Below are 24,758 nucleotides of genomic sequence, written 5' to 3'. Positions count from 1 at the left end.
GGAAATAAGAACATTGATTAGCTGAGCAATTTTGAATTGATGTTTGTTGCAGCTCAGAAATTAAGGAAGGAAGGGTCAGAAGACAAGCAGGTTATTGAGAAAGCTATTCCTATTTTGTAGAAGCTTGCACTGAAATGCAAGATTGATCAGGTAGCTAGTCCATTTGGTAAGTTGAAAGGTTTGACTAAGCACATTGCGAAAGAGTATAAAACTATTCAACAAGTGTCAAACCGGTAGTTGGTGGAAAGGTATAATGCAGCTAGGAAGGTCACCTATGATAACGTGATCACATCCGTCAAGGCTAAGCTGACTGATGAGATGACAAGGATTGATGAGGCTCTTCATCAATGTAGTCAAATATACTGGTCTTGCACTAACATGGAAAAACTAACAATAGAACTAGATAGTAAGGTTAAGGAGGATAAGGACAAGTTGGAACAAATTGTGGTAAGTTTTGATGGTACTGAATCATTGACTAACACGGTTGATGGTCAGATTTTTCTTTTAGAGTCTGAAATTTTAGCCCTGGAGAGGGAACAAGATAAGTTAATCCGGTGGGCCAAAGAGTTGAGAGGTTTGGTAAGTCCCCGGCTAAATACTTTGTTACTTCATAAGCAGAAATGTATGGAACAGATAAGTTTTCCCACATCGGCAACCCTAACAAAGGAAGAACTGTGTGCTTACATTCTGAATGGGTTTATATCTATTTTGGGAACTTTGAAATCTAGTTGGGATACTTATTTGGCATTTTTGAAGGGTTCTTATATCCGGATATTTTCAAGTATATCTAGATCTGGTAATCACATTTTGGTTTGTACATAATTTCATTTCTTATTCTTTTTGCCCCGGTCTTTTGCATTGATGTCAAAGGGGGAGAGGTGGATGTGAAAAATGTCTAGGGACATAAGAAGTAATGTATAGCTCAAGGGGAGTAGTCTTCTAAGATCAATTTTGGGAGAGCAATTTTTGGATGGGAATCGATACAACACTTCAACGATTCATTTTTCACATGAGTGTTGTCATCAATGCCAAAGGGAGAGATTGTTGGAAATTGACACTTATCCAGGTTATAAGTGTTTTCATTGATGGCAACACACTCCATGGGAGATCCAACAATCAAGGTAACTGGAATTCACTTCATCGGCATTTAGGGAACTGGCAAACTTGGAACCAGTATTCTAAGGCCAACATAGGAGATTGATCCAGCAAGTGTGGAAGCCACAATGGTCATATTGTTTTATGTTTATATTTTATCTAGGCTGACATGTGTCTTATCTTTTGATATGTTTGTAAGCCAACATATGGCATTTGTGTTTATTCATGTAAATGGGTATACAAGTCGGTCTGGGTTAGGTCATTATATAATGATGTGGATATATGGGAGATAAGTGATGTGAAAGGCTATGTGATGTTATCTTGATCAATAGAATGCGAATGTAAAGATCTACAATCGGTCTTGATTATTGGTCTAGAAAATTGGGAAGCAATCTAAGATATCGGTAAGGGAGACCTTACAGTTTAACCAGTATAGATAGTGTTTTAACCAGAACTCATCTAGCATAGTAGATGCACATTCTAAGTTCAGTTTTTGTTTGTAATCTGGTATTTGGATCTATATTCAGTGAGGTTCCTTTTATGATGAGTAGTGTGCTCTAGGAAATGTGCCTTCCTGCATGTATAGGCCCCTCTTGTAATATTTATTCATTTGGCCAGTGGATAGATATTGTGGGTCACTAATCCCACTATGGTTTTTCCTCTTTGCGTTTTTCCACATATAAATATCTATGTTATGGTGTTTATTCATGTGGTTGCATTGATATTACTTGTTACTTTCTTTTATGCATACCGGTTAATAAGTGGATTTGTTAATAAGCTTTAAACTACTCTAACTGGAAAAACACTGATTCACCCCCCTTCTCAGTGTTCTTGGATTCCAACAGAAATAAGGCCTCTTTTATCTCCTACTTGGAGAAATTCTGATTTAAAAGGTAGTTTTGACTATCATTGATAATTTTGGGAATGTTATTAAGCAAGCTGATTTGAGTTGCCAAGTCAAAGAGCATTTCTTTACTAAGTAAATTTTGAAAGAAAGATGTCACTTCTATTGCTATACCTTCAAGGTCATTTATAAGAACCCCAGATTCACCCCTAATGTGGGTTATTTTGTTAATCCTATTTCTGGATTTTTTTGTAGCGTGTAAAAATTAAGTATTCTGGTCTCCTTCAGAAATCCAAGTAGCCCTGGACTTCTACCTCCAAAATCTTTCCTCCTTTAGTAGAATATCTTCATACTTGCGGAGTAACTCTTCTTCTAATAAGAAACTATTTTGGTCCATTCCTTCCTTAATGACTTTATCGTTCAGATGGGCCAAGGCAGATTCTATGCCCTTCTTAGAAGTAAAGATAGCGCCAAACCAATCCTTGTTGCACTAGAGAAGTTTTATCTTAATAGATTTGATTTTAGTAACGAAACAGTAAAGCTTTGAACCCAAAACATCAACCTCTTTCTACCATTTCTCAACATTCTCCAAGAAAGACTCATTTTTCATCCACGTTTTCTCAAATTTGAAACTGCGTCTCTTAGGTTTTAAGTCCTCTTCAATGATTAGTTGGACCGAAAAGTGATTTGAGCCTGAGATGGAAATAATGGAGGCCTTGAAAAGATAGTTGAAATCCAAGATATTAACTCTAAAGCGGAACCTATCTAGTCTTTCCGCAATATGGTTGAAACCCTATCTTCTATTATTTCATGTAAAGGTGCCATTATCAATTCTAATATCTATCATGTATGAAAGTTGATCCAATTTCTGAAATCTATCAAAGCTTGGGGTTCTCTTCTCAAACCACGCGATTTTTCTGAGAGATCAAAAATGGCATTGAAATCCCCAAAAAAAATCAATTCCACTCTGGGTGGGATGTTAACAACTAACCCACTTCATGCCACACTATTAGCTTCGCATTTAAGGGTATGGGGTCATAAATATTGAAGAGGATAACGTTTATGTTACAACTATGGTGTTTGACAAAGAAACACATCTAGAACTTATTAATAGCAATGTGTTTGATTATAATCCTTCTAGGGTCCCAAATGATACCCAAATCCTTGAGGCTCTTACCATAGGTATTGCTTCCCACTCTAAGTAGCCTAATTTCTTTTGGAAAATTCCAATCTCAGACTGATTAAGTTTGGTCTCCTGGATTAAGGTTAATTCTCCTTTTGAGGTGAGGATGCAATGTTTTAGAATGTGTTGCTTGTTAGGGGTATTTAGGCCCCTAACATTCCACATTAGGATCTTCATGGCTAGGTGGGAAGGTACTTCCCCTTCCCTGCAATCAGAATCGAGGTTATTTTATCCTTCCCAACAGCTTCCCCATCGATATTTCTAAGCTTAGCTGTAGATTTCCTATCTCTCTTTTTCAAGATTGAACCACAATCTAGTTTAGTCGTACCTTCTAGAAAAAAACCTAGCCCTAGCTTGCTAGCACTTAAGTCTCCACCTTCAACCTCAAGAGGTTGATTTCCTACCAAAACTACTTCACCTTCTTCCAAAGCCATAAATTGATCAAAGAGACATTGAGCCCTAGAACCAAGATCTTCAAACTCATCTAGAGCTGGGATATTAGCTATATTATTATCTAGCTCTATATGTTGTTCCAATAAATCCAACTACTCCTGCACATCATCTTTGAATTCCTCTTCTCCTATTAACAAATTTTGCAATTCTACTCTGCTATCCAAAACCACTAGCCTCTTATCCCTATTCTTATAGGAGTTGATACTTTTGCTTGTACTACAAACCCTAACATCGAAGTTTTCATGATTCAAATCCCTATCTGTTAAGGGAGGTGGCTTAACAGTGTTAGAGAGGAGGTGTCATCAGGATACCCGGATGGAGCTTTATTAGTCTGGGGGCTTCTCAGGCTCCTGCTCTTAGATCAAGACTTGCACTGATTCTCAACTGCCTTGTTAGCCTTTGAGGGAACCCTATAGGATGAATTATAATCTACAGAATCCAAGTTTGATTTTCCCCTATTGTCTAAATTTTAGACAGGGACATCGATTTCAGAGACTTGTTCACAATCATGGGGGTTGCATAGGAAAATATAAGAGGCGTTGATTTTGCCCTCATAAAAGGAGGGGTTTAGAATCTAGCTACCCATCTCAGTAATTAACTCAATTCGACCCAAATGTGGATTTTCAGTGTCAAATTGTATAAAAATCTTAATGTCTTTTGTCAAATCCTTATATAGGCCTTCAACCCCAATAAAGACTCCTAATTGTGAACCTAAAAATTCCATAATTTTAGGGTAATGGAATTCTATCGATAGGGGACCTATATTAACCCATTTAACAGTTTTCTTGGGCTAAAAGGTTTTAGGGTTAAAATTTGGCATCCAATCGAAACATTGAAATACATATCCTTCTATTAGTTTTACTTAAGTTTCTAGAATTACTTTTTTAATATTATTGTCTCTGCAGGTAATGAGGAAATAGTTTGAACCTAGGTTAGTAGTGCATACCTGATTGGGGAATTCCTCTTTCCACCATTTTTTCATGTCATCGAAGATTCGATGTTTCCCATTCTAGAATGCTATGATTCCCTTATTGTAAAAATAATCACATTATTCAAGCAGAGGGTCTAAAGGTATCTTGATGCTCTTCTTATTTTGTTGCTTGTCATGAAAAATACCTTAGTCAGGAGTGCTTGCAATCGGAGGCGGTGTATATTTATTTGGTTTAGTTGGTTCAGCGGGAAGAAAATTCATGTTAGAGTTGGAATAAGTCCTAGGACTACCATGTTTTCCCTGTGATAATCTATGTGCCTGCCAATGAGGGTTTGACCGGCGTGGAGGAAAACCAGTATATTCTGACCTTAACCATCTATCATTCAAGATCTTTCTATAATTATAAACATTCCTCACAGAGCTATTGATGATGCCAGATGAGCTAGGGAGAGGTGATGGGAAACAAGCATATTTGGTGCCATACAAAATAGGGTTGCCCATGTTTGCATCCACGGCAGCTAGATAATTCCTTTGAGTATTCAATCTCCTCTTGACATTTTTACCCAAGACCACCCACCACTCTCCTTCCTCATCGCTCTGCGTCAGAGTGTTTTTGGTATTAGGAAAAGTCAAGATTCGCATATTCGCATTACTCAGATCAGAAAATTAGTAGACCATGAATAAATAAATAAAAAAGCATAAATACATCCATTGAAATGTGAAATAAATATTTTTTGTTTCTATAGTCACACAAATCTGTCCATCTTAATTAAATAAATATTTGATATTTATTTGATTAAAAATGCACTAGCCACCAGTTAATTAAATTAATATTTAATTAATTCATCCCCAAACATTCTTCTATTAATTAAATAAATTATTCAATTTATTTTAATTAATTCATTAAATCGAATTCAAATCAATTAAATAAATAAAATCTATTTATTTAATAAAATCCCCTTTTGCTCTTTTAAATAAATTAAATAAAACATTTATTTAAATCATTATCCCCACCCCACTTGCATTTTCCTACAAATGCAACTTGCACACATTTATTGGAATAAATGAATTTTTATTTTAATAAAATCCTTTTTTCCCTCACCCACCAAATCCAATTGCAAAACCTAATCCCCTTTTAGATTCTTCTAACCCCTTCCTAATTAGCCTAATCCATCCCCTAATTATTGTCACATTACTAAGCAAAGTGGAGTCACTTCTCAAAGACTCCAAAGTCTTTGAAAAGCATTTAATGCTTTGTGTGTTCAACAAATTAACCCCCAAAGTCTTCCAAGACCACTAATGGCTCTTACATGACCATTTATGGCTCTTACATAACCATTTATGGTTATTTCAAACTTGTCTCCCCAAAACATTTATTGTTTTGACCATATTCATCCATTTCACATTTGCACAAGAGTTTATCCATTGGATAAAAGCTATATTCTTTGAATAAAGAGTTTATTCATTCAACTAACCTTGACTTTAACTTCCAAAGTCATATCAAGTATTTAATGCGTATTCCCTCTCCTCTCAACCTATCTCACATTGACACTTGTCATCCTGGGATTGGGTTGAAAGCCATCACATGGATTTGAAATCATTCAATCCTGACCCTTGTTGAGATTGCTCAATCTCAACCATCCATTGCTCCATTTTTCCTATAAATAGAGCCCATTTCTTCATAATCCAGATCCTAAAAACTTGTATGCATTTAAGCTATAGGCATTTTAAGAGAGCATTTTAGTATAATTAACTAATATCTTGTCATTTTGGATAAAATCAATCATTTTTAGCATCAATAGCTTAATATTAGCTTTTCATTTTACATTTAGAGCAATATTTCAATCTCAAACCTCCATAAGCATCCATAGTGCAAAAAGCTGCTGAGAGCTACACTATTTTGGAACTTGGAGAGGAGAGGAACAAGGGAGAAGGAGCTAAGAACATGCTAAGAGGCATTTGGAGATGCCTCATTATCTTTGTTTCATTAGTTAGATATATTAGCATGATTTTAGTGTCTCTCTTGATATGCCTGTTTAGATTAGTTTTTGATTGAATAACACTAACGATTTTCTTGTGTGTCTTGTGTTGTTTGTCATTTTCTAACCTTGTCCACTTTGCAGGGCATCATTTGGTGAACCCGACGTGAATCGAAACACCAAAAATATCATTTTTTTTTTAAAAACTAACATGTCTGAATGTTGAAAGTGTCACACAGGTTGTGCTTTGGCGCTATTGAACTCGTTCTAGCACTATCGACACTTATGCTTTTAGCGCTATTGTTCTTACAATAGCGTTATTGTCTCAAGTTCAGTGCTTTTGGTACCGTTTTAGCGCTATTAACCCTTTTTCAGTGCTTTTGCCTCTCTATCTTTCCCCTTCTTTCAGCGTTTTTGAGTTAAATAGCTCTTCTGTTCAAACACAGACTAGCGCTATTGTAACAGAATGTCGTAAAAATCACCTTGTTACCAAAAAAATGAAAAATTTTAGGCTTGTGGAAGCCCCCCTTGGACATAGATTTTACTAACCATTTTGTTGTTTGTGCAGGTTTAAAATTCACCATTAAAAATCACAAATTTTCTTTTAGTGCTTTAAAAATTTGAACAAACAAAATTTTATTGCTTTCTAGCTAGGGTCACTCGTCTTTTGGTGCATTAAAAACTGAACAAAACAAATTTATTTTTTGCAAGTTAGGAAACAAACTTTGTTTTGGTGCTTAAAATCAACAAAACAGAATTTATTTTCTTGCATCAACTTAAAGAAATTTACAATCAACACTTTGTTTTGGGCAAATCTAAAAAGAACAAGCCATTTTTCATTCAAAAGCTCAAAAACAATTTTACTTCAAGCAAAACGTGCTTTTTGTTAAGTTGACCAGGATTTCATTTTTCCTAGTTTACAAAACATATTGCCTTTGAAAGTTAAAAAGAACATCATGATTTTTAGAGCAACATCTCCAAATAGTTAGACCACATTGCGATGATGGATTAAAAAGAACAAAGTGTTTTTCGTGTTTGGCACGCTTGTGCAAAAGGTCAGTCGAGTGGTCCCACTTCTAACACACACTATCCTCTCCCTTGGCTTTCATGGTCCTAGGTGCAAGAGAAAAGTGTTAGTAACACTCAAATTTTATCTTTTTAAGAGAGGCCTGCCAAGGGATCGATACTCTTGGGAACGACCTCGAGCGGTAAATCCTTCGAGCCGCTATAGAAATCAGGTGAGAGCGAAAGCTGTAGCCTTGGGTATAGTTGTTCCTACAGTGTAACTAGCCGAAAGGACAAATGGGCCCCACCACCAGTTACAAGGCTCTTAAGTGAGTCACTGCAGAATGAACTTATGTCCAAAAACATTGAGCATGACTAAACACGTTTAAGTAGTATCCCACCTATTCTATTGATTGAGGATATTTGCGATATAATTTAGTGCAAGAGCATAGATGGTTTTGCTCCCAAGATACTCACCATACATATTTCCTTGAGTAGAAACATAGCTTTTTGAAAAGTCACTAGCAGCTTGATAAAAGTGGTGACTCCCCCATCATAGGGATCATCTATTTGTTATGCTCATGCAAGACTTAGTATATCACATCCTTACCTGCCACGATGGGATTCATAAGGTATGTAGTACCAAAGTCGAACAAATATCAAGATGTGGGCTAAATTTATCACAACTGGCCATTTGACCTTAGGGATAAAAAGTGTTTGAAGTGTGTTCGTTTTAAAGACCAAGTGCAAATTGAGCAGACTTCAAGCTTTGGAAATACACCTTAAAATACATCTAAAGGAAGGGTCATATACAAGTCCAAGGATTGGGTTGATCTAGACCCATACTCATTTGTGCCTTTGAGGCTACATTCTTGTGTTTATGTGTTTGCTTTGTTTTCTTGTCAAAGAAAAATCAAAAATCACTTTCAAAACAAAGTATTCATCCAACCAAACATTTTTCAAAACAACCAAAAACATCAAAAACAAAGTGCAAACAACAAAGTATCAAAACTTTATGACCATTCTTCACATCTTGCGAAAGAAGAAGTGTCATCAAAATATCAACTTGAAAAGAAGACCATTAAGCTCAAAGGCTTTGATCAAAAGGAGGAAATTCTTCTATATAAATAGACAAATCTTTGTCTCCCATAGAGTTTTTCTGTGTCACATGCGTCTCTACCTTCAAGGCAAAACAAACGAATTTGATTCAAAATCATTGAACCGCAGAGCTTTTATACAATATAGAGCTCTGAGTTATCACAAAACCCAAGGAGGTAAGATTAATTCCAACTTTTTCCCAAACGTCTGTATCACATACAACACAGCTCGAGAAATACCACCAACACCCGAAAGAGAAGAGGTAGAGTTTGTCCCATTTGTGACACAAAGTTTTTATTGAAGTTGAAAACATTTCATCCATCATCTTATTCATACATCATCACTTCATCATCAATTCATTACAAACTCTCAAAACATTAAGAGGTTCTTGTCCCAAAGTTCTCTTTTAGATATTGCTTGAAATCAAAAACATCACATCACTTTTTAGATTGTTTCTACATCTAGGATAAGCTCATCCTAAGAGACGCATCTACGCAGGTTAAAACTAGTTCATGAGTGAATCCTCTCATTACTAGGTAGTTCAATCTGTAACACATCTTAGATTTCTCTACACCTTATCACATCAAAACTTATCAAACAAGCAAGCAATTCAAAGAAGGAATTTCGGTTACATCTACCTTAAAAGTGCTAGAGATCCACATGCAACACAATTCACCAATCATCAATCTCTCATTTCATTAAAAACTCGTCATCATTTTCACACAACTTCAACAAAAGCTCATAAGCAAAATGGCTCAAACCCGATCACGGTCAAGGCAACGAGAAATAGAAATGGAAGAAGAAGAAGAGGAAAATCTCAATGAATTTCAAGAAGCACTTGGAGGAAATGTGAATGATGAAAACCCAAGTACTCCCACTCCTGCAACAATAGAAAGGGCCCAGCATAACCCTCTCTTTAACAGACTTTTTGATGAAATACTCAGGAGCAATGCGGATGCTCACTTTTTAAAGCTCGCTCAAGAAGGAGAAAAACTCCCCTCTGACTTTGATCTTGCCCAATTAAGACAAGCATCAGAAAGACAAAGTCGCCATGAAGAGGAAAGAGGTAGAGATCCCATCAGATATAACATTCCTCGAGGTAACCCACCACCACCTCCTCCAAATGAAATGGAGATGTTGCGACAACAAGTCGAGGATCTTGCCCAACAACTTCATAGTGGTGTCAAAACTAACCAATTCTCACTCAATGACATCTATCCCTATCCTTTTGATAGGAATCTTTATATGCCACCCTTTCCACGAGGATTCAAAACACCCAAATTCAAAAAATATACAGGAAAGGGAGATCCTCGTGATCATGTCAGAGAATTTCATTCCGCTTGTCTCGAAGTGGCATATGAAGACACATACCTAATGCACCTTTTTCCCCAAAGCTTGGGAGGAACAACCACATCATGGTTTTCCTAACTACCAGGTGGCATTAGAACATTTGAGGAACTCATCCAGAAGTTCCTAGCTCATTACTCTCATAAAATTGAACGCGACATCACCATGGCTGATCTGTGCAACACTAAACAAAAACCAGGTGAACTATTCTCAATATTCCTGCAATGATGGCGTCAAATGTCTAGCAGACATTCTCTTCAATTACCTGAATGAGAACTAGTGGAAATATTCATTTCCAACTTAAATGAAGAAATGGAATTTCACCTGGATGTCAAAGACACAAACTCTTTTAATGATATGATCACCAAGGGTTTGAAATGTGAAAGGGCACTTATCAAGAAAGGACTCATCAAAATCTATAATGAACCAAAGGATGGTCCTCACCCACACTTCAATAGCGATAAACCAAGCTTCTGGAATAAAAACAAGAATATCATCAACGATGGGGTTGTGGATGCCCGGACTATCCAAAATGCACAACCTGTGGTTCGGTTTATAGGACAAAATCCTCCACCTCAGAATAACACAAATGTTCCTTCCAATCAAGGTCGCATCACATCTCACGATGAACCTAGACCTTGTCAGCAAAAACAAAAATGAACATACACTCCCTTAGGGGAACCCATTGAAACAGTATTGCGACAACGCATTTCTCAAAATTTGGTCACTCTACCTAAACTATCAAACTATGAGCCTCAGGTCAAACCGGCATGGTGGAGAGATACTGAACACTGTGAATTCCATCAAGGAAGAGGACACAAGACAAGTAATTGTCACCGATTAAAAGATCTTATTCAGGATCTTATTGACCGAGGAGAAATTGAAATTGAAGGACATGACCCAAAAACAACCAATAATGATCATCTGATGTTCAAAAATCCACTTCCATCACAAGATCAAAGTGGTCCTTCCACTTCCAGGCGAGACACTAATACCACTGATTATACACAAGCTGCGTATAATTACACTGTAAATCACCTGTATGATGCCAATGAACAAGTTGCAACTATAACCTTCAAAAATCCTAACTCAAATTGCAATGTTGTTACACGTCGTGGCAAAGTTACCATAAAGGAAGCTCCACAAGGCACCACCTCCATCCCAAAGCAGTACAATCTTGTGGAACAATTAGACAAAACACCTGCGCTTATATCCATTTTAGAGCTATTGCGCCTATCGCCATCTCATAAAACTATCTTGATCAAGCACTCCAAGAGGCGTCAATCCCTGCAAATCTGAATACACACCAATTTCAAGCCATGGTTGGAAGTCTAAAGTCATCACCTTGTCTCACTTTTTCCGAAAGTGACAACTCTTCCTTCTAGCAACCTCATAACGCTTCACTACACATTGAAGGCTTTATCAACCAGCATAGGATCAAGCGAGTCTTGATCGATAATGGAGCAGGCCTAAATATTTGTACCCTACAATTGGTCACAGCATTGGGATATGCAGTAGAATCAGTGGATCCTCGTAAGAAGATCACAATCAAAGCCTATGACGATGCAGAGCGTTCATCCAAAGGAGATGTGGTACTACCAATCCGAGTGGGCCCCGTGGTAAAACACATCATCTATCAGGTTTTGGACCTTCCTCTGCCATACAATCTACTGTTAGGGAGACCCTGGAGACATGCCATGCAAGTTGTTCCATCTACCTATCATCAATGTATCAAGTTCCCACATAACGGTGTAGAGATCACAATCCTAGGCGATGCCAATCCCTTTGCGTATTGCCATAATATCAGCCATCAACTAGAGATTACCGTTCCTAATAATAGAGAAGCCATTTCCTCCACATCATATATAAGTCCCACCTCTCTTACCAGTTCAAACACCACTATACCCAAGCAAGAAAAGCTTAAGATGAGGATAGCAGAGGAATGTCCTAGGGAATACAACTTGAGTCAACTCTTTTGTGTGGGACAAATGTCCATTTCTCCTAGAACACATGGTAAACCACAACAGGTACTCCAACAACCACTAGTCATGCCAGCATGTGCTTTGATGCCTTTCATCCTTGGAAAGAGTCAAGAAGAAGAAACCCAAGATGAGGACTTAGTAGACTGGATCTATAAAGATCCCATCACCACTGATATACCACAAGTTAAGCTTCCTATGGATCAATATGGCAAAGGTCTCCTCATTATGCAAAGAATGGGGTATGATGGTCAGAGTGCTTTGGGATATTGCAAACAAGGATGACATGAACCTCTACTGCCGGAATTAAAGCCCAAAGGTAATACAGGCCTAGGCTTTGAAAAAGAGATCTTTCCTAAATTAAAATTCAAAGGAAAATCCAACAAACCATTTTGTCTACCTACTACAAAAAGGACACCTTTCATTATCAAAGCAGCATCAAGCACCATCCCAACTACCCCACCGAGGCTCAAAACCCCAACACAACCATCACTAATGCCACTCATTCCACCAAACGAACCCGTAATCCCATTAGCAACACCATTAGCAATAGCAACTGTATCAAAACCAGCAACAGCATCTATAGCACCAGCAGCTCCAGCAGAAGCAACTGAGTCAATATTACCGATACTCCCAGTACCATATTCTTTTATCCCCATCAATCTTTCTGCATCACCAAGCACTACAAAGGTACATCAACCAATCACACCTGCAGTATTTAACTCAAAAGACATCCCAGTATGGTATAGTAATCGGATGTTGGAAAGTGACTCAAAGACCGACTCACATGAGTGGGAATTTGATTCTGTACAGCTTAACACTTCAGATGAGGAAGACACATCACCACCTCCACCACGCAAAGACATCCCTGTTTACGGAGAAGCACAGATAAAGACCACTTGGGTTCCTGAATTGGAAACATATTCCATAGACCCTATGTCTCATCCTACGCCTAATTCTGACAGGGAGAGTACCATCAACGACCTTCACCATAACGTCTTAAACCTCACTGATACATCTAGCACACTTAACCTAATCGATGAAGTAATGCCCATTATCCACCCTGAACTCATCGAATGGAACCAACCAAATTCCCCATGCCTTGACTTTTTCCAAAACAATGAGGCCATCATTGACTTTTTGGAATTAAGGGATAACCTACCAAGTGGGGATCACAAAGCTGGATTCGCCATTGAACTTAATAGCGCAGCATACTTCAAGGTGGATGCCAAACCTTTCAGTTGCAAAAATATAACAATCAAACATGGATCTTCCAGTGAAAACCACACTGTGGCACTGTTTGATTCGACAAAAGTAAAAAGAAAGAGTGTATCCAATGGTGAAAACCTCTCTGAGGTGCCTGAGGATGAAGGGTTTGACATTATCCTTGATAGTACACAACAGGAATGATCAACGATTTTCATCGAGGAAACCAAAGAATACAATGTGGGGACTCCTGAAAAATCCTCACCTCATACATCTGGCATCTCTTCTCACTCCAGAAGAACAGCCTAAGTTTATAGAGTTCTTCCAGAAGCCTCAGACCAACTTTGCATGGTCATATGCAGACATGCCTGGGCTTGATCCTGATTTAGTCATGCATCACCTTACTGTAGCAGAAGGAGCCAAACCTGTCAAGCAAAAGCTTCATAAGATGCATCCTTAGATTGCAGTGCTAGTCAAAACAGAACTCAAGAAACTCCTAGATGTTGGTTTCATTAGACCAATTGATTATGCAGAATGGATCTCCAATATTGTGCATGTCAGCAAACCAAAAGGGGGCATCCGCATTTGTACTGACTTCAGAGATCTGAATAAGGCCTGTCCTAAGGATGACTTCCCCCTTCCAAATATCGACATCATAGTGGATCTGACAGCAGGACATGCCATGCTTTCACTCATGGATGGTTTTTCAAGATACAATCAGATAAAGATCGCACCAGAAGATCAACATAAGACAACCTTCACATGTCCATGGGGCACATATTGCTGGAATGTAATGCCTTTCGGTCTCAAGAATGCAGGAGCAACCTATCAAAGAGCAATGACCACCATCTTCCATGACATGATGCATACTATGATGGAAGATTATGTTGATGACTTACTAGCAAAATCACTCACCAGAGAAGGGCATCTCCACATCTTAGATAAAATCTTTGATAGACTGGAACAATACCATGTTCAACTTAACCCAAAGAAATGTGTCTTTGGAGTAACCTCCGGGAAGCTTCTAGGATACATCGTCTCAAGCAAAGGTAAAAGCAATCATGGATATGCCACCACCAAAGAATATCAATCAGCTAAGGACATTACAAGGGCGACTTCAATCCATCCGAAGATTCATTGCACAATTGGCTTATAAGTGTCACCCATTCACACACCTGCTACATATGAACATCCACTTTCAGTGGGATGCCAGATGCCAGCAAGCATTTTAGACACTTAAAAACTATCTCATGAATCCACCATTGCTGATGCCAACAGATCCAAGTAGACCATTGTTACTCTATATCTCAGCAACAAGTACAGCATTGGGTGTACTACTGGCACAACATAATGCGGAAGGAAAAGAGTGTTCTGTTTACTACATCTCTCGCACATTGGTGGGCTATGAACTCAATTACACACCTATTGAGCGAGCTTTCCTAGCAGTAATCTTAGCAGCCACTAAACTGAGGCATTATCTGTTAACACACAAAGTACAACTCATTGCAAAGATTGATCCACTCAAGTATTTACTCAGCAAAGCAGCATTGACAGGTCGCTTGGCCAAATGGGTGATGATTCTAAGTGAATTTGACATCGAGTATGTAGACCGTAAAGCTATCAAAGGGTAGGTTATTGCAGATTAGTTGGCCGATGCACCCCTCATAGGTGATCATCCTCTCATTTCCAATTTTCCAGACGAAGAGATATTCATGATCACAACAACACAACCATGGAAACTTTACTTTGATGGTTCATACACTAGGCATGGCTCGGGGGCAGGCATTCTGTTTATCACACCTCAAGGTGACAGCATCCCGAAGTCTTACAGGCTCATATTTACATGCACTAACAACATAGCAGAATATGAGGCCTTGATCACTGGACTCAGGTTAGCCGTACAATGGAAATTACAAGAACTACAAGTATATGGTGACTCCCAACTGGTCATTCGACAAGCAATAGATGAATATCAGACCAAGGATGATAAACTCATGCCATATAAGCAAATGGTGGACACTCTAAAGACATCATTTACTACTATCACTTTTGAGCAAATACCAAGAGATCAGAATCGAGTTGCTGATGCCATGGCTACCATCGCATCTCTCTTAGATCTTCCACAGAATTCAACACGCTACGAGTTCTTAGTAGAACAGCTTTGGATTCCCGCTTATGATATCCCCGAATCTGAAATGATATGTCGCCTTGTCGGTTCTGAATCCCCATGGTATGGTGAATTCTACACCTATCTCTACGATCACACCCTTCCTCCCAATCAATCGAATAACCAACGTAAAACCTTCATTCGCCAAACTGCTCGATATACCATTATTGCCGAAACCCTATACCGACGCGGTCTTGATGGTACTCTCCTTCGATGTCTGGAACAAGGTGAGATAACAATGGCTTTGGAAGAAGTCCATGAGGGAATTTGCGGGACTCACTCGAGTGGTCCATCACTAGCCAAGAAACTCCTGCGCAATGGATACTATTGGCCATCTACGGAAAAGGATTCCTACTACTTTGTCAGAAAATGCAAGAAATGTCAAGTTCATGGCGACCTGATACATGCACCAGCCTAGAAACTGCAACCAATCACAACACCATGGCCTTTTTGTCAATGGGGCCTTGACCTTGTGGGTAAGATTCATCCATCTTCATCCAACGGCCATAAATTCATTATTACCGCCACCGAATATTTCACAAAGTGGATCGAAGCTGTTCCACTTACCCAAGTCACCGGCAAGAAGATCGCCTCCTTCATCCTCAACTACATCATCTGTCGGTATGGTGTGCCCATGTCCATCATCACCGATAATGGTCTTCCTTTCAAAAATCAGGATGTCCACGAACTTTGTGAGAAATTTCATATCCAACACCGCTTTTCCACTCCCTATTACCCACAAGGCAATGGTCAGGCCAAAGCATCGAATAAAAACATATTGTGGATCCTAAAGAAGATAGTTAATGATGTCGGTCGTGATTGGCACGTTCAATTGAATCCAGCACTATGGGCATATCGAACTAGCATTTGAACCCCTACAGGCGCAACTCCTTACTCATTGGTCTATGGCGCCAAAGCTATCTTACCTATTGAGGTTGAGATACCATCACTATGGGTTTCCTTGCACAATATAATAGATGATGAAGCCTACAGAGTATCCCGCCTCCAAGACTTAGAATTACTTGATGAGAAGCGACAAGTTGCATACAATCATCTCAAAGCCTATCAGCAGCACATGAGTAGAAGCTACAATCACCGAGTTAGACCTCGTACATTTGAGGTAGGTGATCTTGTTCTCCGAGAGAATCCTCGCAACCAACCAAACAGAGAACATCAGGGCAAGTTTGAATCAAACTGGCTGGGCCTATATGTTGTCACTGTTGTGTTCGGGTCCAGGGCATATCAGCTGGCTACATCAGAAAGAGAACCACTTGCAGATCCAATCAACAGCATGCACCTCAAACGGTTTTATACCTAAGCTGAACAGAGCATCCGGCTCCCCTACATACCAGAAAATACCAAAAACATTCAGAAAAATGTCTTGAAGGAAATACAAAAACACCAAAAAGAGTAAGAGAAAAATCATACATCCAAACGGTGAACAACCACTCTGGTGACACCTTGGGTAAGTGCGATGGTGAAAACCTGGCAAACAGGTGCCACTCATAAAGACAACGGCTCCAGTATCTTTCAAGCTCGTTGCGATCACATTCATGCATCCACACATCCATCCATCTAAACCATGGCTTATTATTTGATCTATAATCAAAGAAAGTACTTCATGCGTCTAGCATCCCACTTTATCATAGTCATGTCTACACTTGGGGGCAATGCCCTTAAATCTAGTTGATGGAAGTGGATTCTACATTACTGGTGATTCATTGGGTAAAACATTCAAAACTGTTTCACAAAATCCAAAAACATTCAAAAACATCTCACAAAATATCACAAACATTCAAAAACGTCTCACAAAATCCAAAAACATTCAAAACAATTCAAAATCCAAAAACATTGAAAAACCATTGAAAAATTACACAAAAACATGGCAACACTTTGTACATACTCATCCGCACAGATACAAAACAAACATTGACATAAATACTCACACAATGACCATTTATCAATCAAACCACACAATCAACATCAACACTCAAAAACTGTCTTCAACAAGGATGCATCCTTCATTACCAAAACAAAGACGAAAGTGACATTTTCTTTGACAAGAAAATTATGTTAAGCTATCAAATACTTGGTTGATTTGTGAGTACAATCATTCGTTTATCTGTATCGGGATCTTTCAGCATTGTTTTGTATTGTTTGCGTATTATTTCCGATGAAGTTCTGGGGTATGTACTAATGGTGTCTACGTGGGAAGTTCACCAAGCTATGTGATCTTATGCAAAATGCAGTCATAGATCATTACAGCTTGCTGACTACAACGTATACCTCGACCATATGAGCATGAACCATTACCAAGGATCCATATTCTTTATTCTTTATGTATATACTGTTTGTTTGCAGGAACATTGCTCTTCCTTTAGTTCCTCCTACCTCATCCAACTGGATAAAGGTTTTTATCTCTTAGTACGATATGCACTTGTCTCAGGATATGATCAGCCTAAGATCAAGGAGGACGATCCAAGTCATGCATGAATGGAGATAATCCTTGTATGTTCCGCAAGCAATATTCTGGTCGACTTGACCCTTATATCAAGTCGTTTGTATTAACTTGCTATATAAAATCCATGTAAGGAATACTCAGGTCATCTTGAATCATTATGTCAAGATGCTTGTATTCTCTTCCAACATTTTAAAGCTCAATGATGAAAATAGAGCACTATGGATCATCATTTCATCTCAGCTGTTTATATATTGCATTCCGTTGCATATCACCCATCCATTCATTTATTCATATATAAGCTTTTTATGCAAAAAGTGACCATTAAAGATGGTCTTGGATACAATCACGACCGAGTACTCTGATACATCATCAATGCATCATGCAAAGTCTCAAAAACCTTGCATTCCTCATGGTCATCTCATCATCGCATTTAGTTGCAACTTGCATTAAGTACATTCATGTCATTTTTAACTTAACATTGCATATAGTTCGTTTTTGACATTAGTTTTCATTAAACATTTGCATCATTGCATCAATCATAAATAATTAGATTCATTCATGGGATTAAATTGTCTTTGATTATATTAAGCCATTTACTATGCATTCCTTTAGTATCAATTATCCATCCTCATTTTATTATCCTTTTTCTCATTTATTATTGCATACATTCATTTATAGTTAAAAGGTGCATTCATTCATTATTAAGTACCTTATTATGCTCATTTTAGGATTCATTCACATTGCACTCATTATCCTCTTTTTAATTGCATTAAGGTGCAGTTATTAAAACCATAAGTTATAATATCATCACATTATCATTTTTACTTAACATCATATTTAAAGCATTTAGAATCATAAATCCATTTGTTTCCAAAACATTGGTTCATAACATTTTATATCCATTATACATATGCATTCATTTAAACATTATCATAAAAACATTTGTACTTTACATTTTTGTTTATCCATATTACATTCATCTAAAAACATCTAGATGCATATCCATACATAAATATCATTCATTCAACCATTACATTAACATCATCGCATAAATCATCTCATCATTATCATTGCATAGAAAACAAACACCATCATGTTCATAAATCATCATAAGCATACATCATCATCATGGCATTACATACATAAAGCATTACATCAAAAATAAAACAAATCATACATATATAAACCTGCATTCATATGTCAGTATCCCACATCATAAATCATCATAAAAACATGCATATAAGAAACATCTCATCAAATGCATACATGTACACATATCCATCTAAGCAATAATTCATCATCCTGCATAAACATCCATATAAATCAACTGCATATCATCAAAATATAGGAACTCCTCATATATATCATCTCATATATCAGAGTACAATGAAGTCTACAAAATCGGCTACCAAGAGCCATCCAAGATACAGTCCAAAAAATAAACAATGATACAATACATATATGCAAAAATGCTCTCTCAAATGCCACTCTGGCCAGATGCTGTACCACCACCACCATCACCACCTGCTCTCCCACTGGTGCCTGCACCACCTGATCCATCTCTCTGTGGAGGCCTCATCGAACCACCACTCCCTCCTGCATCCCCTGATCTCTCCCTCTGCAAAGGACCCATCACACCCCCACTGCTATGCGCCCTTTGTGATCGCTCTGATCTAGCCTGCCGCATCTACGAATAGCTAAGAGCTCACTGACTAACTGGCACCACCTGCTCATATAAACCCTGCTAGTAGTCTATCTCTGCCTGTGCTCATCGCATCTCCCTCATCACCTCCCCCGTAGGCCCCTGTGTTCCTACTCCAACCCGCACTCTCTCCTGCAGCTCTGCCAATCTCTCCACTACACTATCCCTCTCCCGCAGCACCACCGCCAGCTCTGACTCCCATGCAAATAGCTGCACATCTCTAGCTGCCACCTCCACCTCCAAATCCTCTATCCGCGTCTGCAAACGTACTATCATATGATCTCACAAATCTCCAGTGGCTCCCTCCCCAGTATCCATAGCTACCTCCCCTGCACCACCCTCTCCAGTAGTCCCCTCCCCTCTGTCCATCGGGATCTCCCTCTCCATCCCCCTCCCACTCAGCTGAACTCCTCCCTGTATCAATGGTCCCTGTGATATCTGTAGAGGCAGTCCACCTCTCCCTCTCCGCTGACTCCGCATCCCCAACCCACCACCTCCTCCACCACCACCTCCTCCACCTCCTCCTCCTCCGCCTCCTCCTCCACCTACCCTCGGTCCTCGACCTCCTACCCTCCTCCATCTCCATCCCCTCTCATCCTTAAAATCCAGGATCGGCTCTACTAGATCAGATATCCGTAAGATCGGGTGCGCTGCCCGGTACTGTGTGTACTCATCTGTAACACCTGCATCCACGACCCTCGATCGTATGTCCCACGGTCTCGCCTGCAATGTCTGGAACTCTGCCAATGCCTGATCATATGGTAGCCCCCATGCGTACCTCTCCCGAATAACTCGAGCATACTCTCCTGATCCACTGGGCAGTCTCTGCTGCTTCCCAAACTGTCTCAGCACTCTCTCAGGCACTTGTCTCTCCACATGGTATGTGGTCCTCCCAATGAGGAATCGAGTCATAAAAACATAAGGCAGTGCCTCTGCGTCATCATCCCATGGCTCACACTCCAAGTATGGCCACCATATAACTGCATCCAGATCATCTAATACCCGCCGCCACCACTCTAACTTCCCCAGGTGGGGCTGACTCATCATGCTTCTATACATGAACATGTACGGTTGATCCACTGCCCGGAATCTCAGAGTCACTGGTCGAGTCACTGGTAGGTGCTCCCAAGCCCAAATATGCAGCAGTGTCATGCCCACTGCTAAGGAACCCCTCTCCTGGTACACCACCTCATGGAGCTCCTGGTACAGGTGCGCTAGCACGCACGGCCCCCACACAAATCGGGTCCCCTCGGTCATAATCATCTCTATCACCTGTCCTCATCCGATGGCTAGACCATGCGAGTGCCTATCAGGACACAGTAATCCTCCCACAATGCCAGACAAAACTGTTGGAAGAGGCTCATATAACGCCGCTATCTCCTCCCAAGCAATGGAGCCATCATCAATGAAAACGTCCTCATCAAAAATCCTCTGCACTACAAGAGTCCCCCAGGATCTATCATATGTGACTAGCTCCCCCCGAATCGACATCCGTAGGATGCGCCACACATCCTCTAGGGTCACTGTCATCTCCCCCTGTGCCAGATGGAAGGTGCACGTCTTGCTGTGCCACCGCTCTGCTAATGCTGTGATCAATCCATGATTCGTGAATCACGGGCATGTGCATCACCTCATATAGTCCCGTCGCGGCAATGTAGTCTATCTTCGCCTATGTCAATCAATCCCGCAACCCCTATGTCGTAGGATGTCGCTCACGTAACTGCAACACACCTAGCTCCTCCTGCACATGGACATTCATTAATCACCATCAGTTGTTTTATTTTCAAACTTTCTTAAGTTTAAACCTAGACTATCAGCAGATACTCTGATCAAGTATCTTCGAGTCTCAACAGGTAAGCAATCATGGCCACCTAGACTTCAATGGGCATTTATCCTAACAAATGACCTAAGTCTCATCAGGCTGCTATGGTTCAAAACAACTCCCACTTCACCTCACCATCCATCAATCATTGGCATCGGGAGATTTTCTTCATCTAAACTGGGGCATCTCTTTATCCTAAACACAAAAGCGCTAGTTTCTCAACAATAGCGCTACAACCCTAACAAAAGCGCTCACTCAGCTATCCCATAGCGCTCAAACTACAAATGCGCTCAAACAACTACACAGTAGCGCTAATAAAGTTCAAAAGCGCTCAAACATACCCTCAATAGCGCTTAATCATCAACAGCGCTTAAACTTGCATACAATAGCGCTAAAACATTTCAAAAGCGCTCAAATAATGGGGCAATAGCACCATTGTGGCACAGTAGCGCTAGTTCATGGAGCAAAAGCGCCAAAACCATAGTTCCAGCGCTCTTGCTCTGACTCGACTTGGACTCAGTAAAACACCTATCAAAAATGCGTAAAAATTCAAAATTCCAATTTGCGTACCGCTGGTCCATAGTAGTCTGGGCGATGGAACCGTCGAACTCGCTCAAATCTGTGCTCTGCAATCGGTATCGGCATCCTGACTGCTGCTTGCTCCTCCAAATGTCACTCTCAGAGCTCTGGTTTTACACTGGTTGCGATCACAAATGATCCTGTTTTCATCCCTTTCACCCCATTTATACCTTTCATCGTCACCATAACTTCCCCCCGCTCACCACCGTGGTCCCCGTGAACTTCCCGAGCCCCCCATTTCTCCATTTTACCCCCGATTTCTTCTATTTTGCACCTGTATGGCTAACTCCTCTTCTACCACCCTACCAATTTTCATTCTTTTTCGAGAGATCGCCCGATTTTTCAAAAAAAATTGGCCCATCTCTCGAGGGGGCATACCACCCATTAAATTTACATTTTATGGGGCATTTTTCTTCACACCAAATTTTCTTTCTTTGAAACAACGCGATAAACCGCACCATCTCAAAGAGGGGCAAATGTAGTCACACAAATCTGTCCAGCTTAATTAAATAAATATTCAATATTTATTTGATTAAAAATGCACTAGCCACCAGTTAATTAAATTAATATTTAATTAATTCATCCCCAAACATTCTTCTATTAATTAAATAAATTATTCAATTTATTTTAATTAATTCATTAAATCAAATTCAAATCAATTAAATAAATAAAATCTATTTATTTAATAAAATCCCCTTTTCCTCTTTTAAATAAATTAAATAAAACATTTATTTAAATCATTATCCCCACCCCACTTGCATTTTCCTACAAATGCAACTTGCACACATTTATTGGAATAAATGAATTTTTATTTTAATAAAATCCTATTTTCCCTCACCCACCAAATCCAATTGCAAAATCTAATCCCCTTCTAAATTCTTCTAACCCCTTCCTAATTAGCCTAATCCATCCCCTAATTATTGTCACATTACTAAGCAAAGTGGAGTCACTTCTCAAAGACTCCAAAATCTTTGAAAAGCATTTAATGCTTTGTGTGTTTAACAAATTAACCCCCAAAGTCTTCCAAGACCACTAATGGCTCTTACATGACCATTTATGGCTCTTACATAACCATTTATGGTTATTTCAAACTTGTCTCCCCAAAATATTTATTGTTTTAACCATATTCATCCATTTCACATTTGCACAAGAGTTTATCCATTGGATAAAAGCTTTATTCTTTGAATAAAGAGTTTATTCATTCAACTAACCTTGACTTTAACTCCCAAAGTCATATCAAGCATTTAATGTTTATTCCCTCTCCTCTCAACCTATCTCACATTGACACTTGTCATCCTGGGATTGGGTTGAAAGCCATCACATGGATTTGAAATCATTCAATCCTGACCCTTGTTGAGATTGTTCAATCTCAACCATCCATTACTCCATTTTTCCTATAAATAGAGCTCATTTCTTCATAATCCAGATCCTGAAAACTTGTATGCATTTAAGCTATAGGCATTTTAAGAGAGCATTTTAGCATAATTAACTAATATCTTGTCATTTTGGATAAAATCAATCATTTTTAGCATCAATAGCTTAATATTAGCTTTTCATTTTACATTTAGAGCAATATTTCAATCTCAAACCTCTATAAGCATCCATAGTGCAAAAAGCTGCTGAGAGCTACACTATTTTGGAACTTGGAGAGGAGAGGAACAAGGGAGAAGGAGCTAAGAACATGCTAAGAGGCATTTGGAGATGCCTCATTATCTTTGTTTCATTAGTTAGATATATTAGCATGATTTTAGTGTCTCTCTTGATATGCCTGTTTAGATTTGTTTTTGATTGAATAACACTAATGATTTTCTTGTGTGTCTTGTGTTGTTTGTCATTTGCTAACCTTGTCCACTTTGCAGGGCATCAGTTTCAAATAAATTATCATATCTATCTGCTATAATTGTGTCGTTTATAAAATAAGATGCTGACTTCAACAAGTACTATTATCATGGTGAAAAAATATTATTCTTATGTCTACAACTATTGAGGTAGAAATGTATATGAATTAGAGTATTTCATATTAATAATTTCTCTTAGATCATAAATATAAAAGGTGAACATAATAAATACCTTGTCTTTTTCCATGAAATGTGAGGGATTTTCCATAGGTTTTAGTGTTCAAAAATTGGTCCCTTTGTGTTCAATATAGGTTGTATTTTATATAATAATATGTTTTTATAACAAGAAATTTTTTTTTTTTGTTCAACTATTTGTCCTTCGGTGTTGGATATAAAAGTTAGAGATAAAACACATTTATGATTACTAATACGTATTTAGTCCATTTATGTTTCATATAAGTTATATTTTATATAGAAAAACAATATTATACTAGTTACAAATGATATTTTTTATTCAACTACTAGGGATTCTTAGATTAAGTTTTGGTTGAATCTTTAAAAAGACATTTTTTGGACACTCCACACTAGACATGTTATTTTGATAAGTTGCATGATGAGCCATGTCTTCAAACCTTAATTGTAGATAGTTAAGTGACCATTTTACATTTCTAAAAAAAATAGAGCTCTTACAATATTCCATGTGAAGGTTGCATGTTGACGAGGTTAGCCCTCATGACTACTAGTCCCTCTCCCCTATTTCTGTGAAAAATAATTTGGTGGATTTTATTTTTTAAGAACACAAAAAGTTCAACTCCCTTCATTGCAATTCTCTTTGTCAATGTCAAAAGATAACTTTAATAGGAAACTACTAGTAAACTTCACATACTAGGTAGAGTAGTTCAAGTTCGTTCTTTGTGTGTATTTCTTAAGTCTTTGCAAAAGTTGACTTTAATAGAAAAATACTAGTAAATATCATGTAGTAGTTAGAGTAGTTCATGTCTATTATTTGCAAGTCTTCCTTCAGTCTGTGCAAAAGCTAACTTTAATAAGAAACTATTAATAAACTTTT

The 24,758-nt window shown here is 38.6% G+C and overlaps 1 protein-coding gene across 1 annotated transcript in view; it reads left to right on the top strand.

Moving 5' to 3' along the window:
- The first annotated feature begins 378 nt into the window (after positions 1-378).
- LOC131032758 (wall-associated receptor kinase 3) overlaps positions 379-24,758 on the top strand; it is a 37,183-nt gene continuing 12,803 nt past the window's right edge. Inside the window, exon 1 of the mRNA XM_059220346.1 lies at positions 379-579. Within this exon, the coding sequence (XP_059076329.1) occupies positions 379-579 (201 nt within the window). The remainder of the gene's footprint in view (positions 580-24,758) is intronic.

This window comes from Cryptomeria japonica, chromosome 5 (assembly GCF_030272615.1).
Source record: "Cryptomeria japonica chromosome 5, Sugi_1.0, whole genome shotgun sequence".
NCBI classification, from domain to species: domain Eukaryota; kingdom Viridiplantae; phylum Streptophyta; class Pinopsida; order Cupressales; family Cupressaceae; genus Cryptomeria; species Cryptomeria japonica.
The sequence above is the reverse complement of the archived record's forward strand: the minus strand, read 5'-3'. Positions and strand labels throughout refer to the sequence as shown.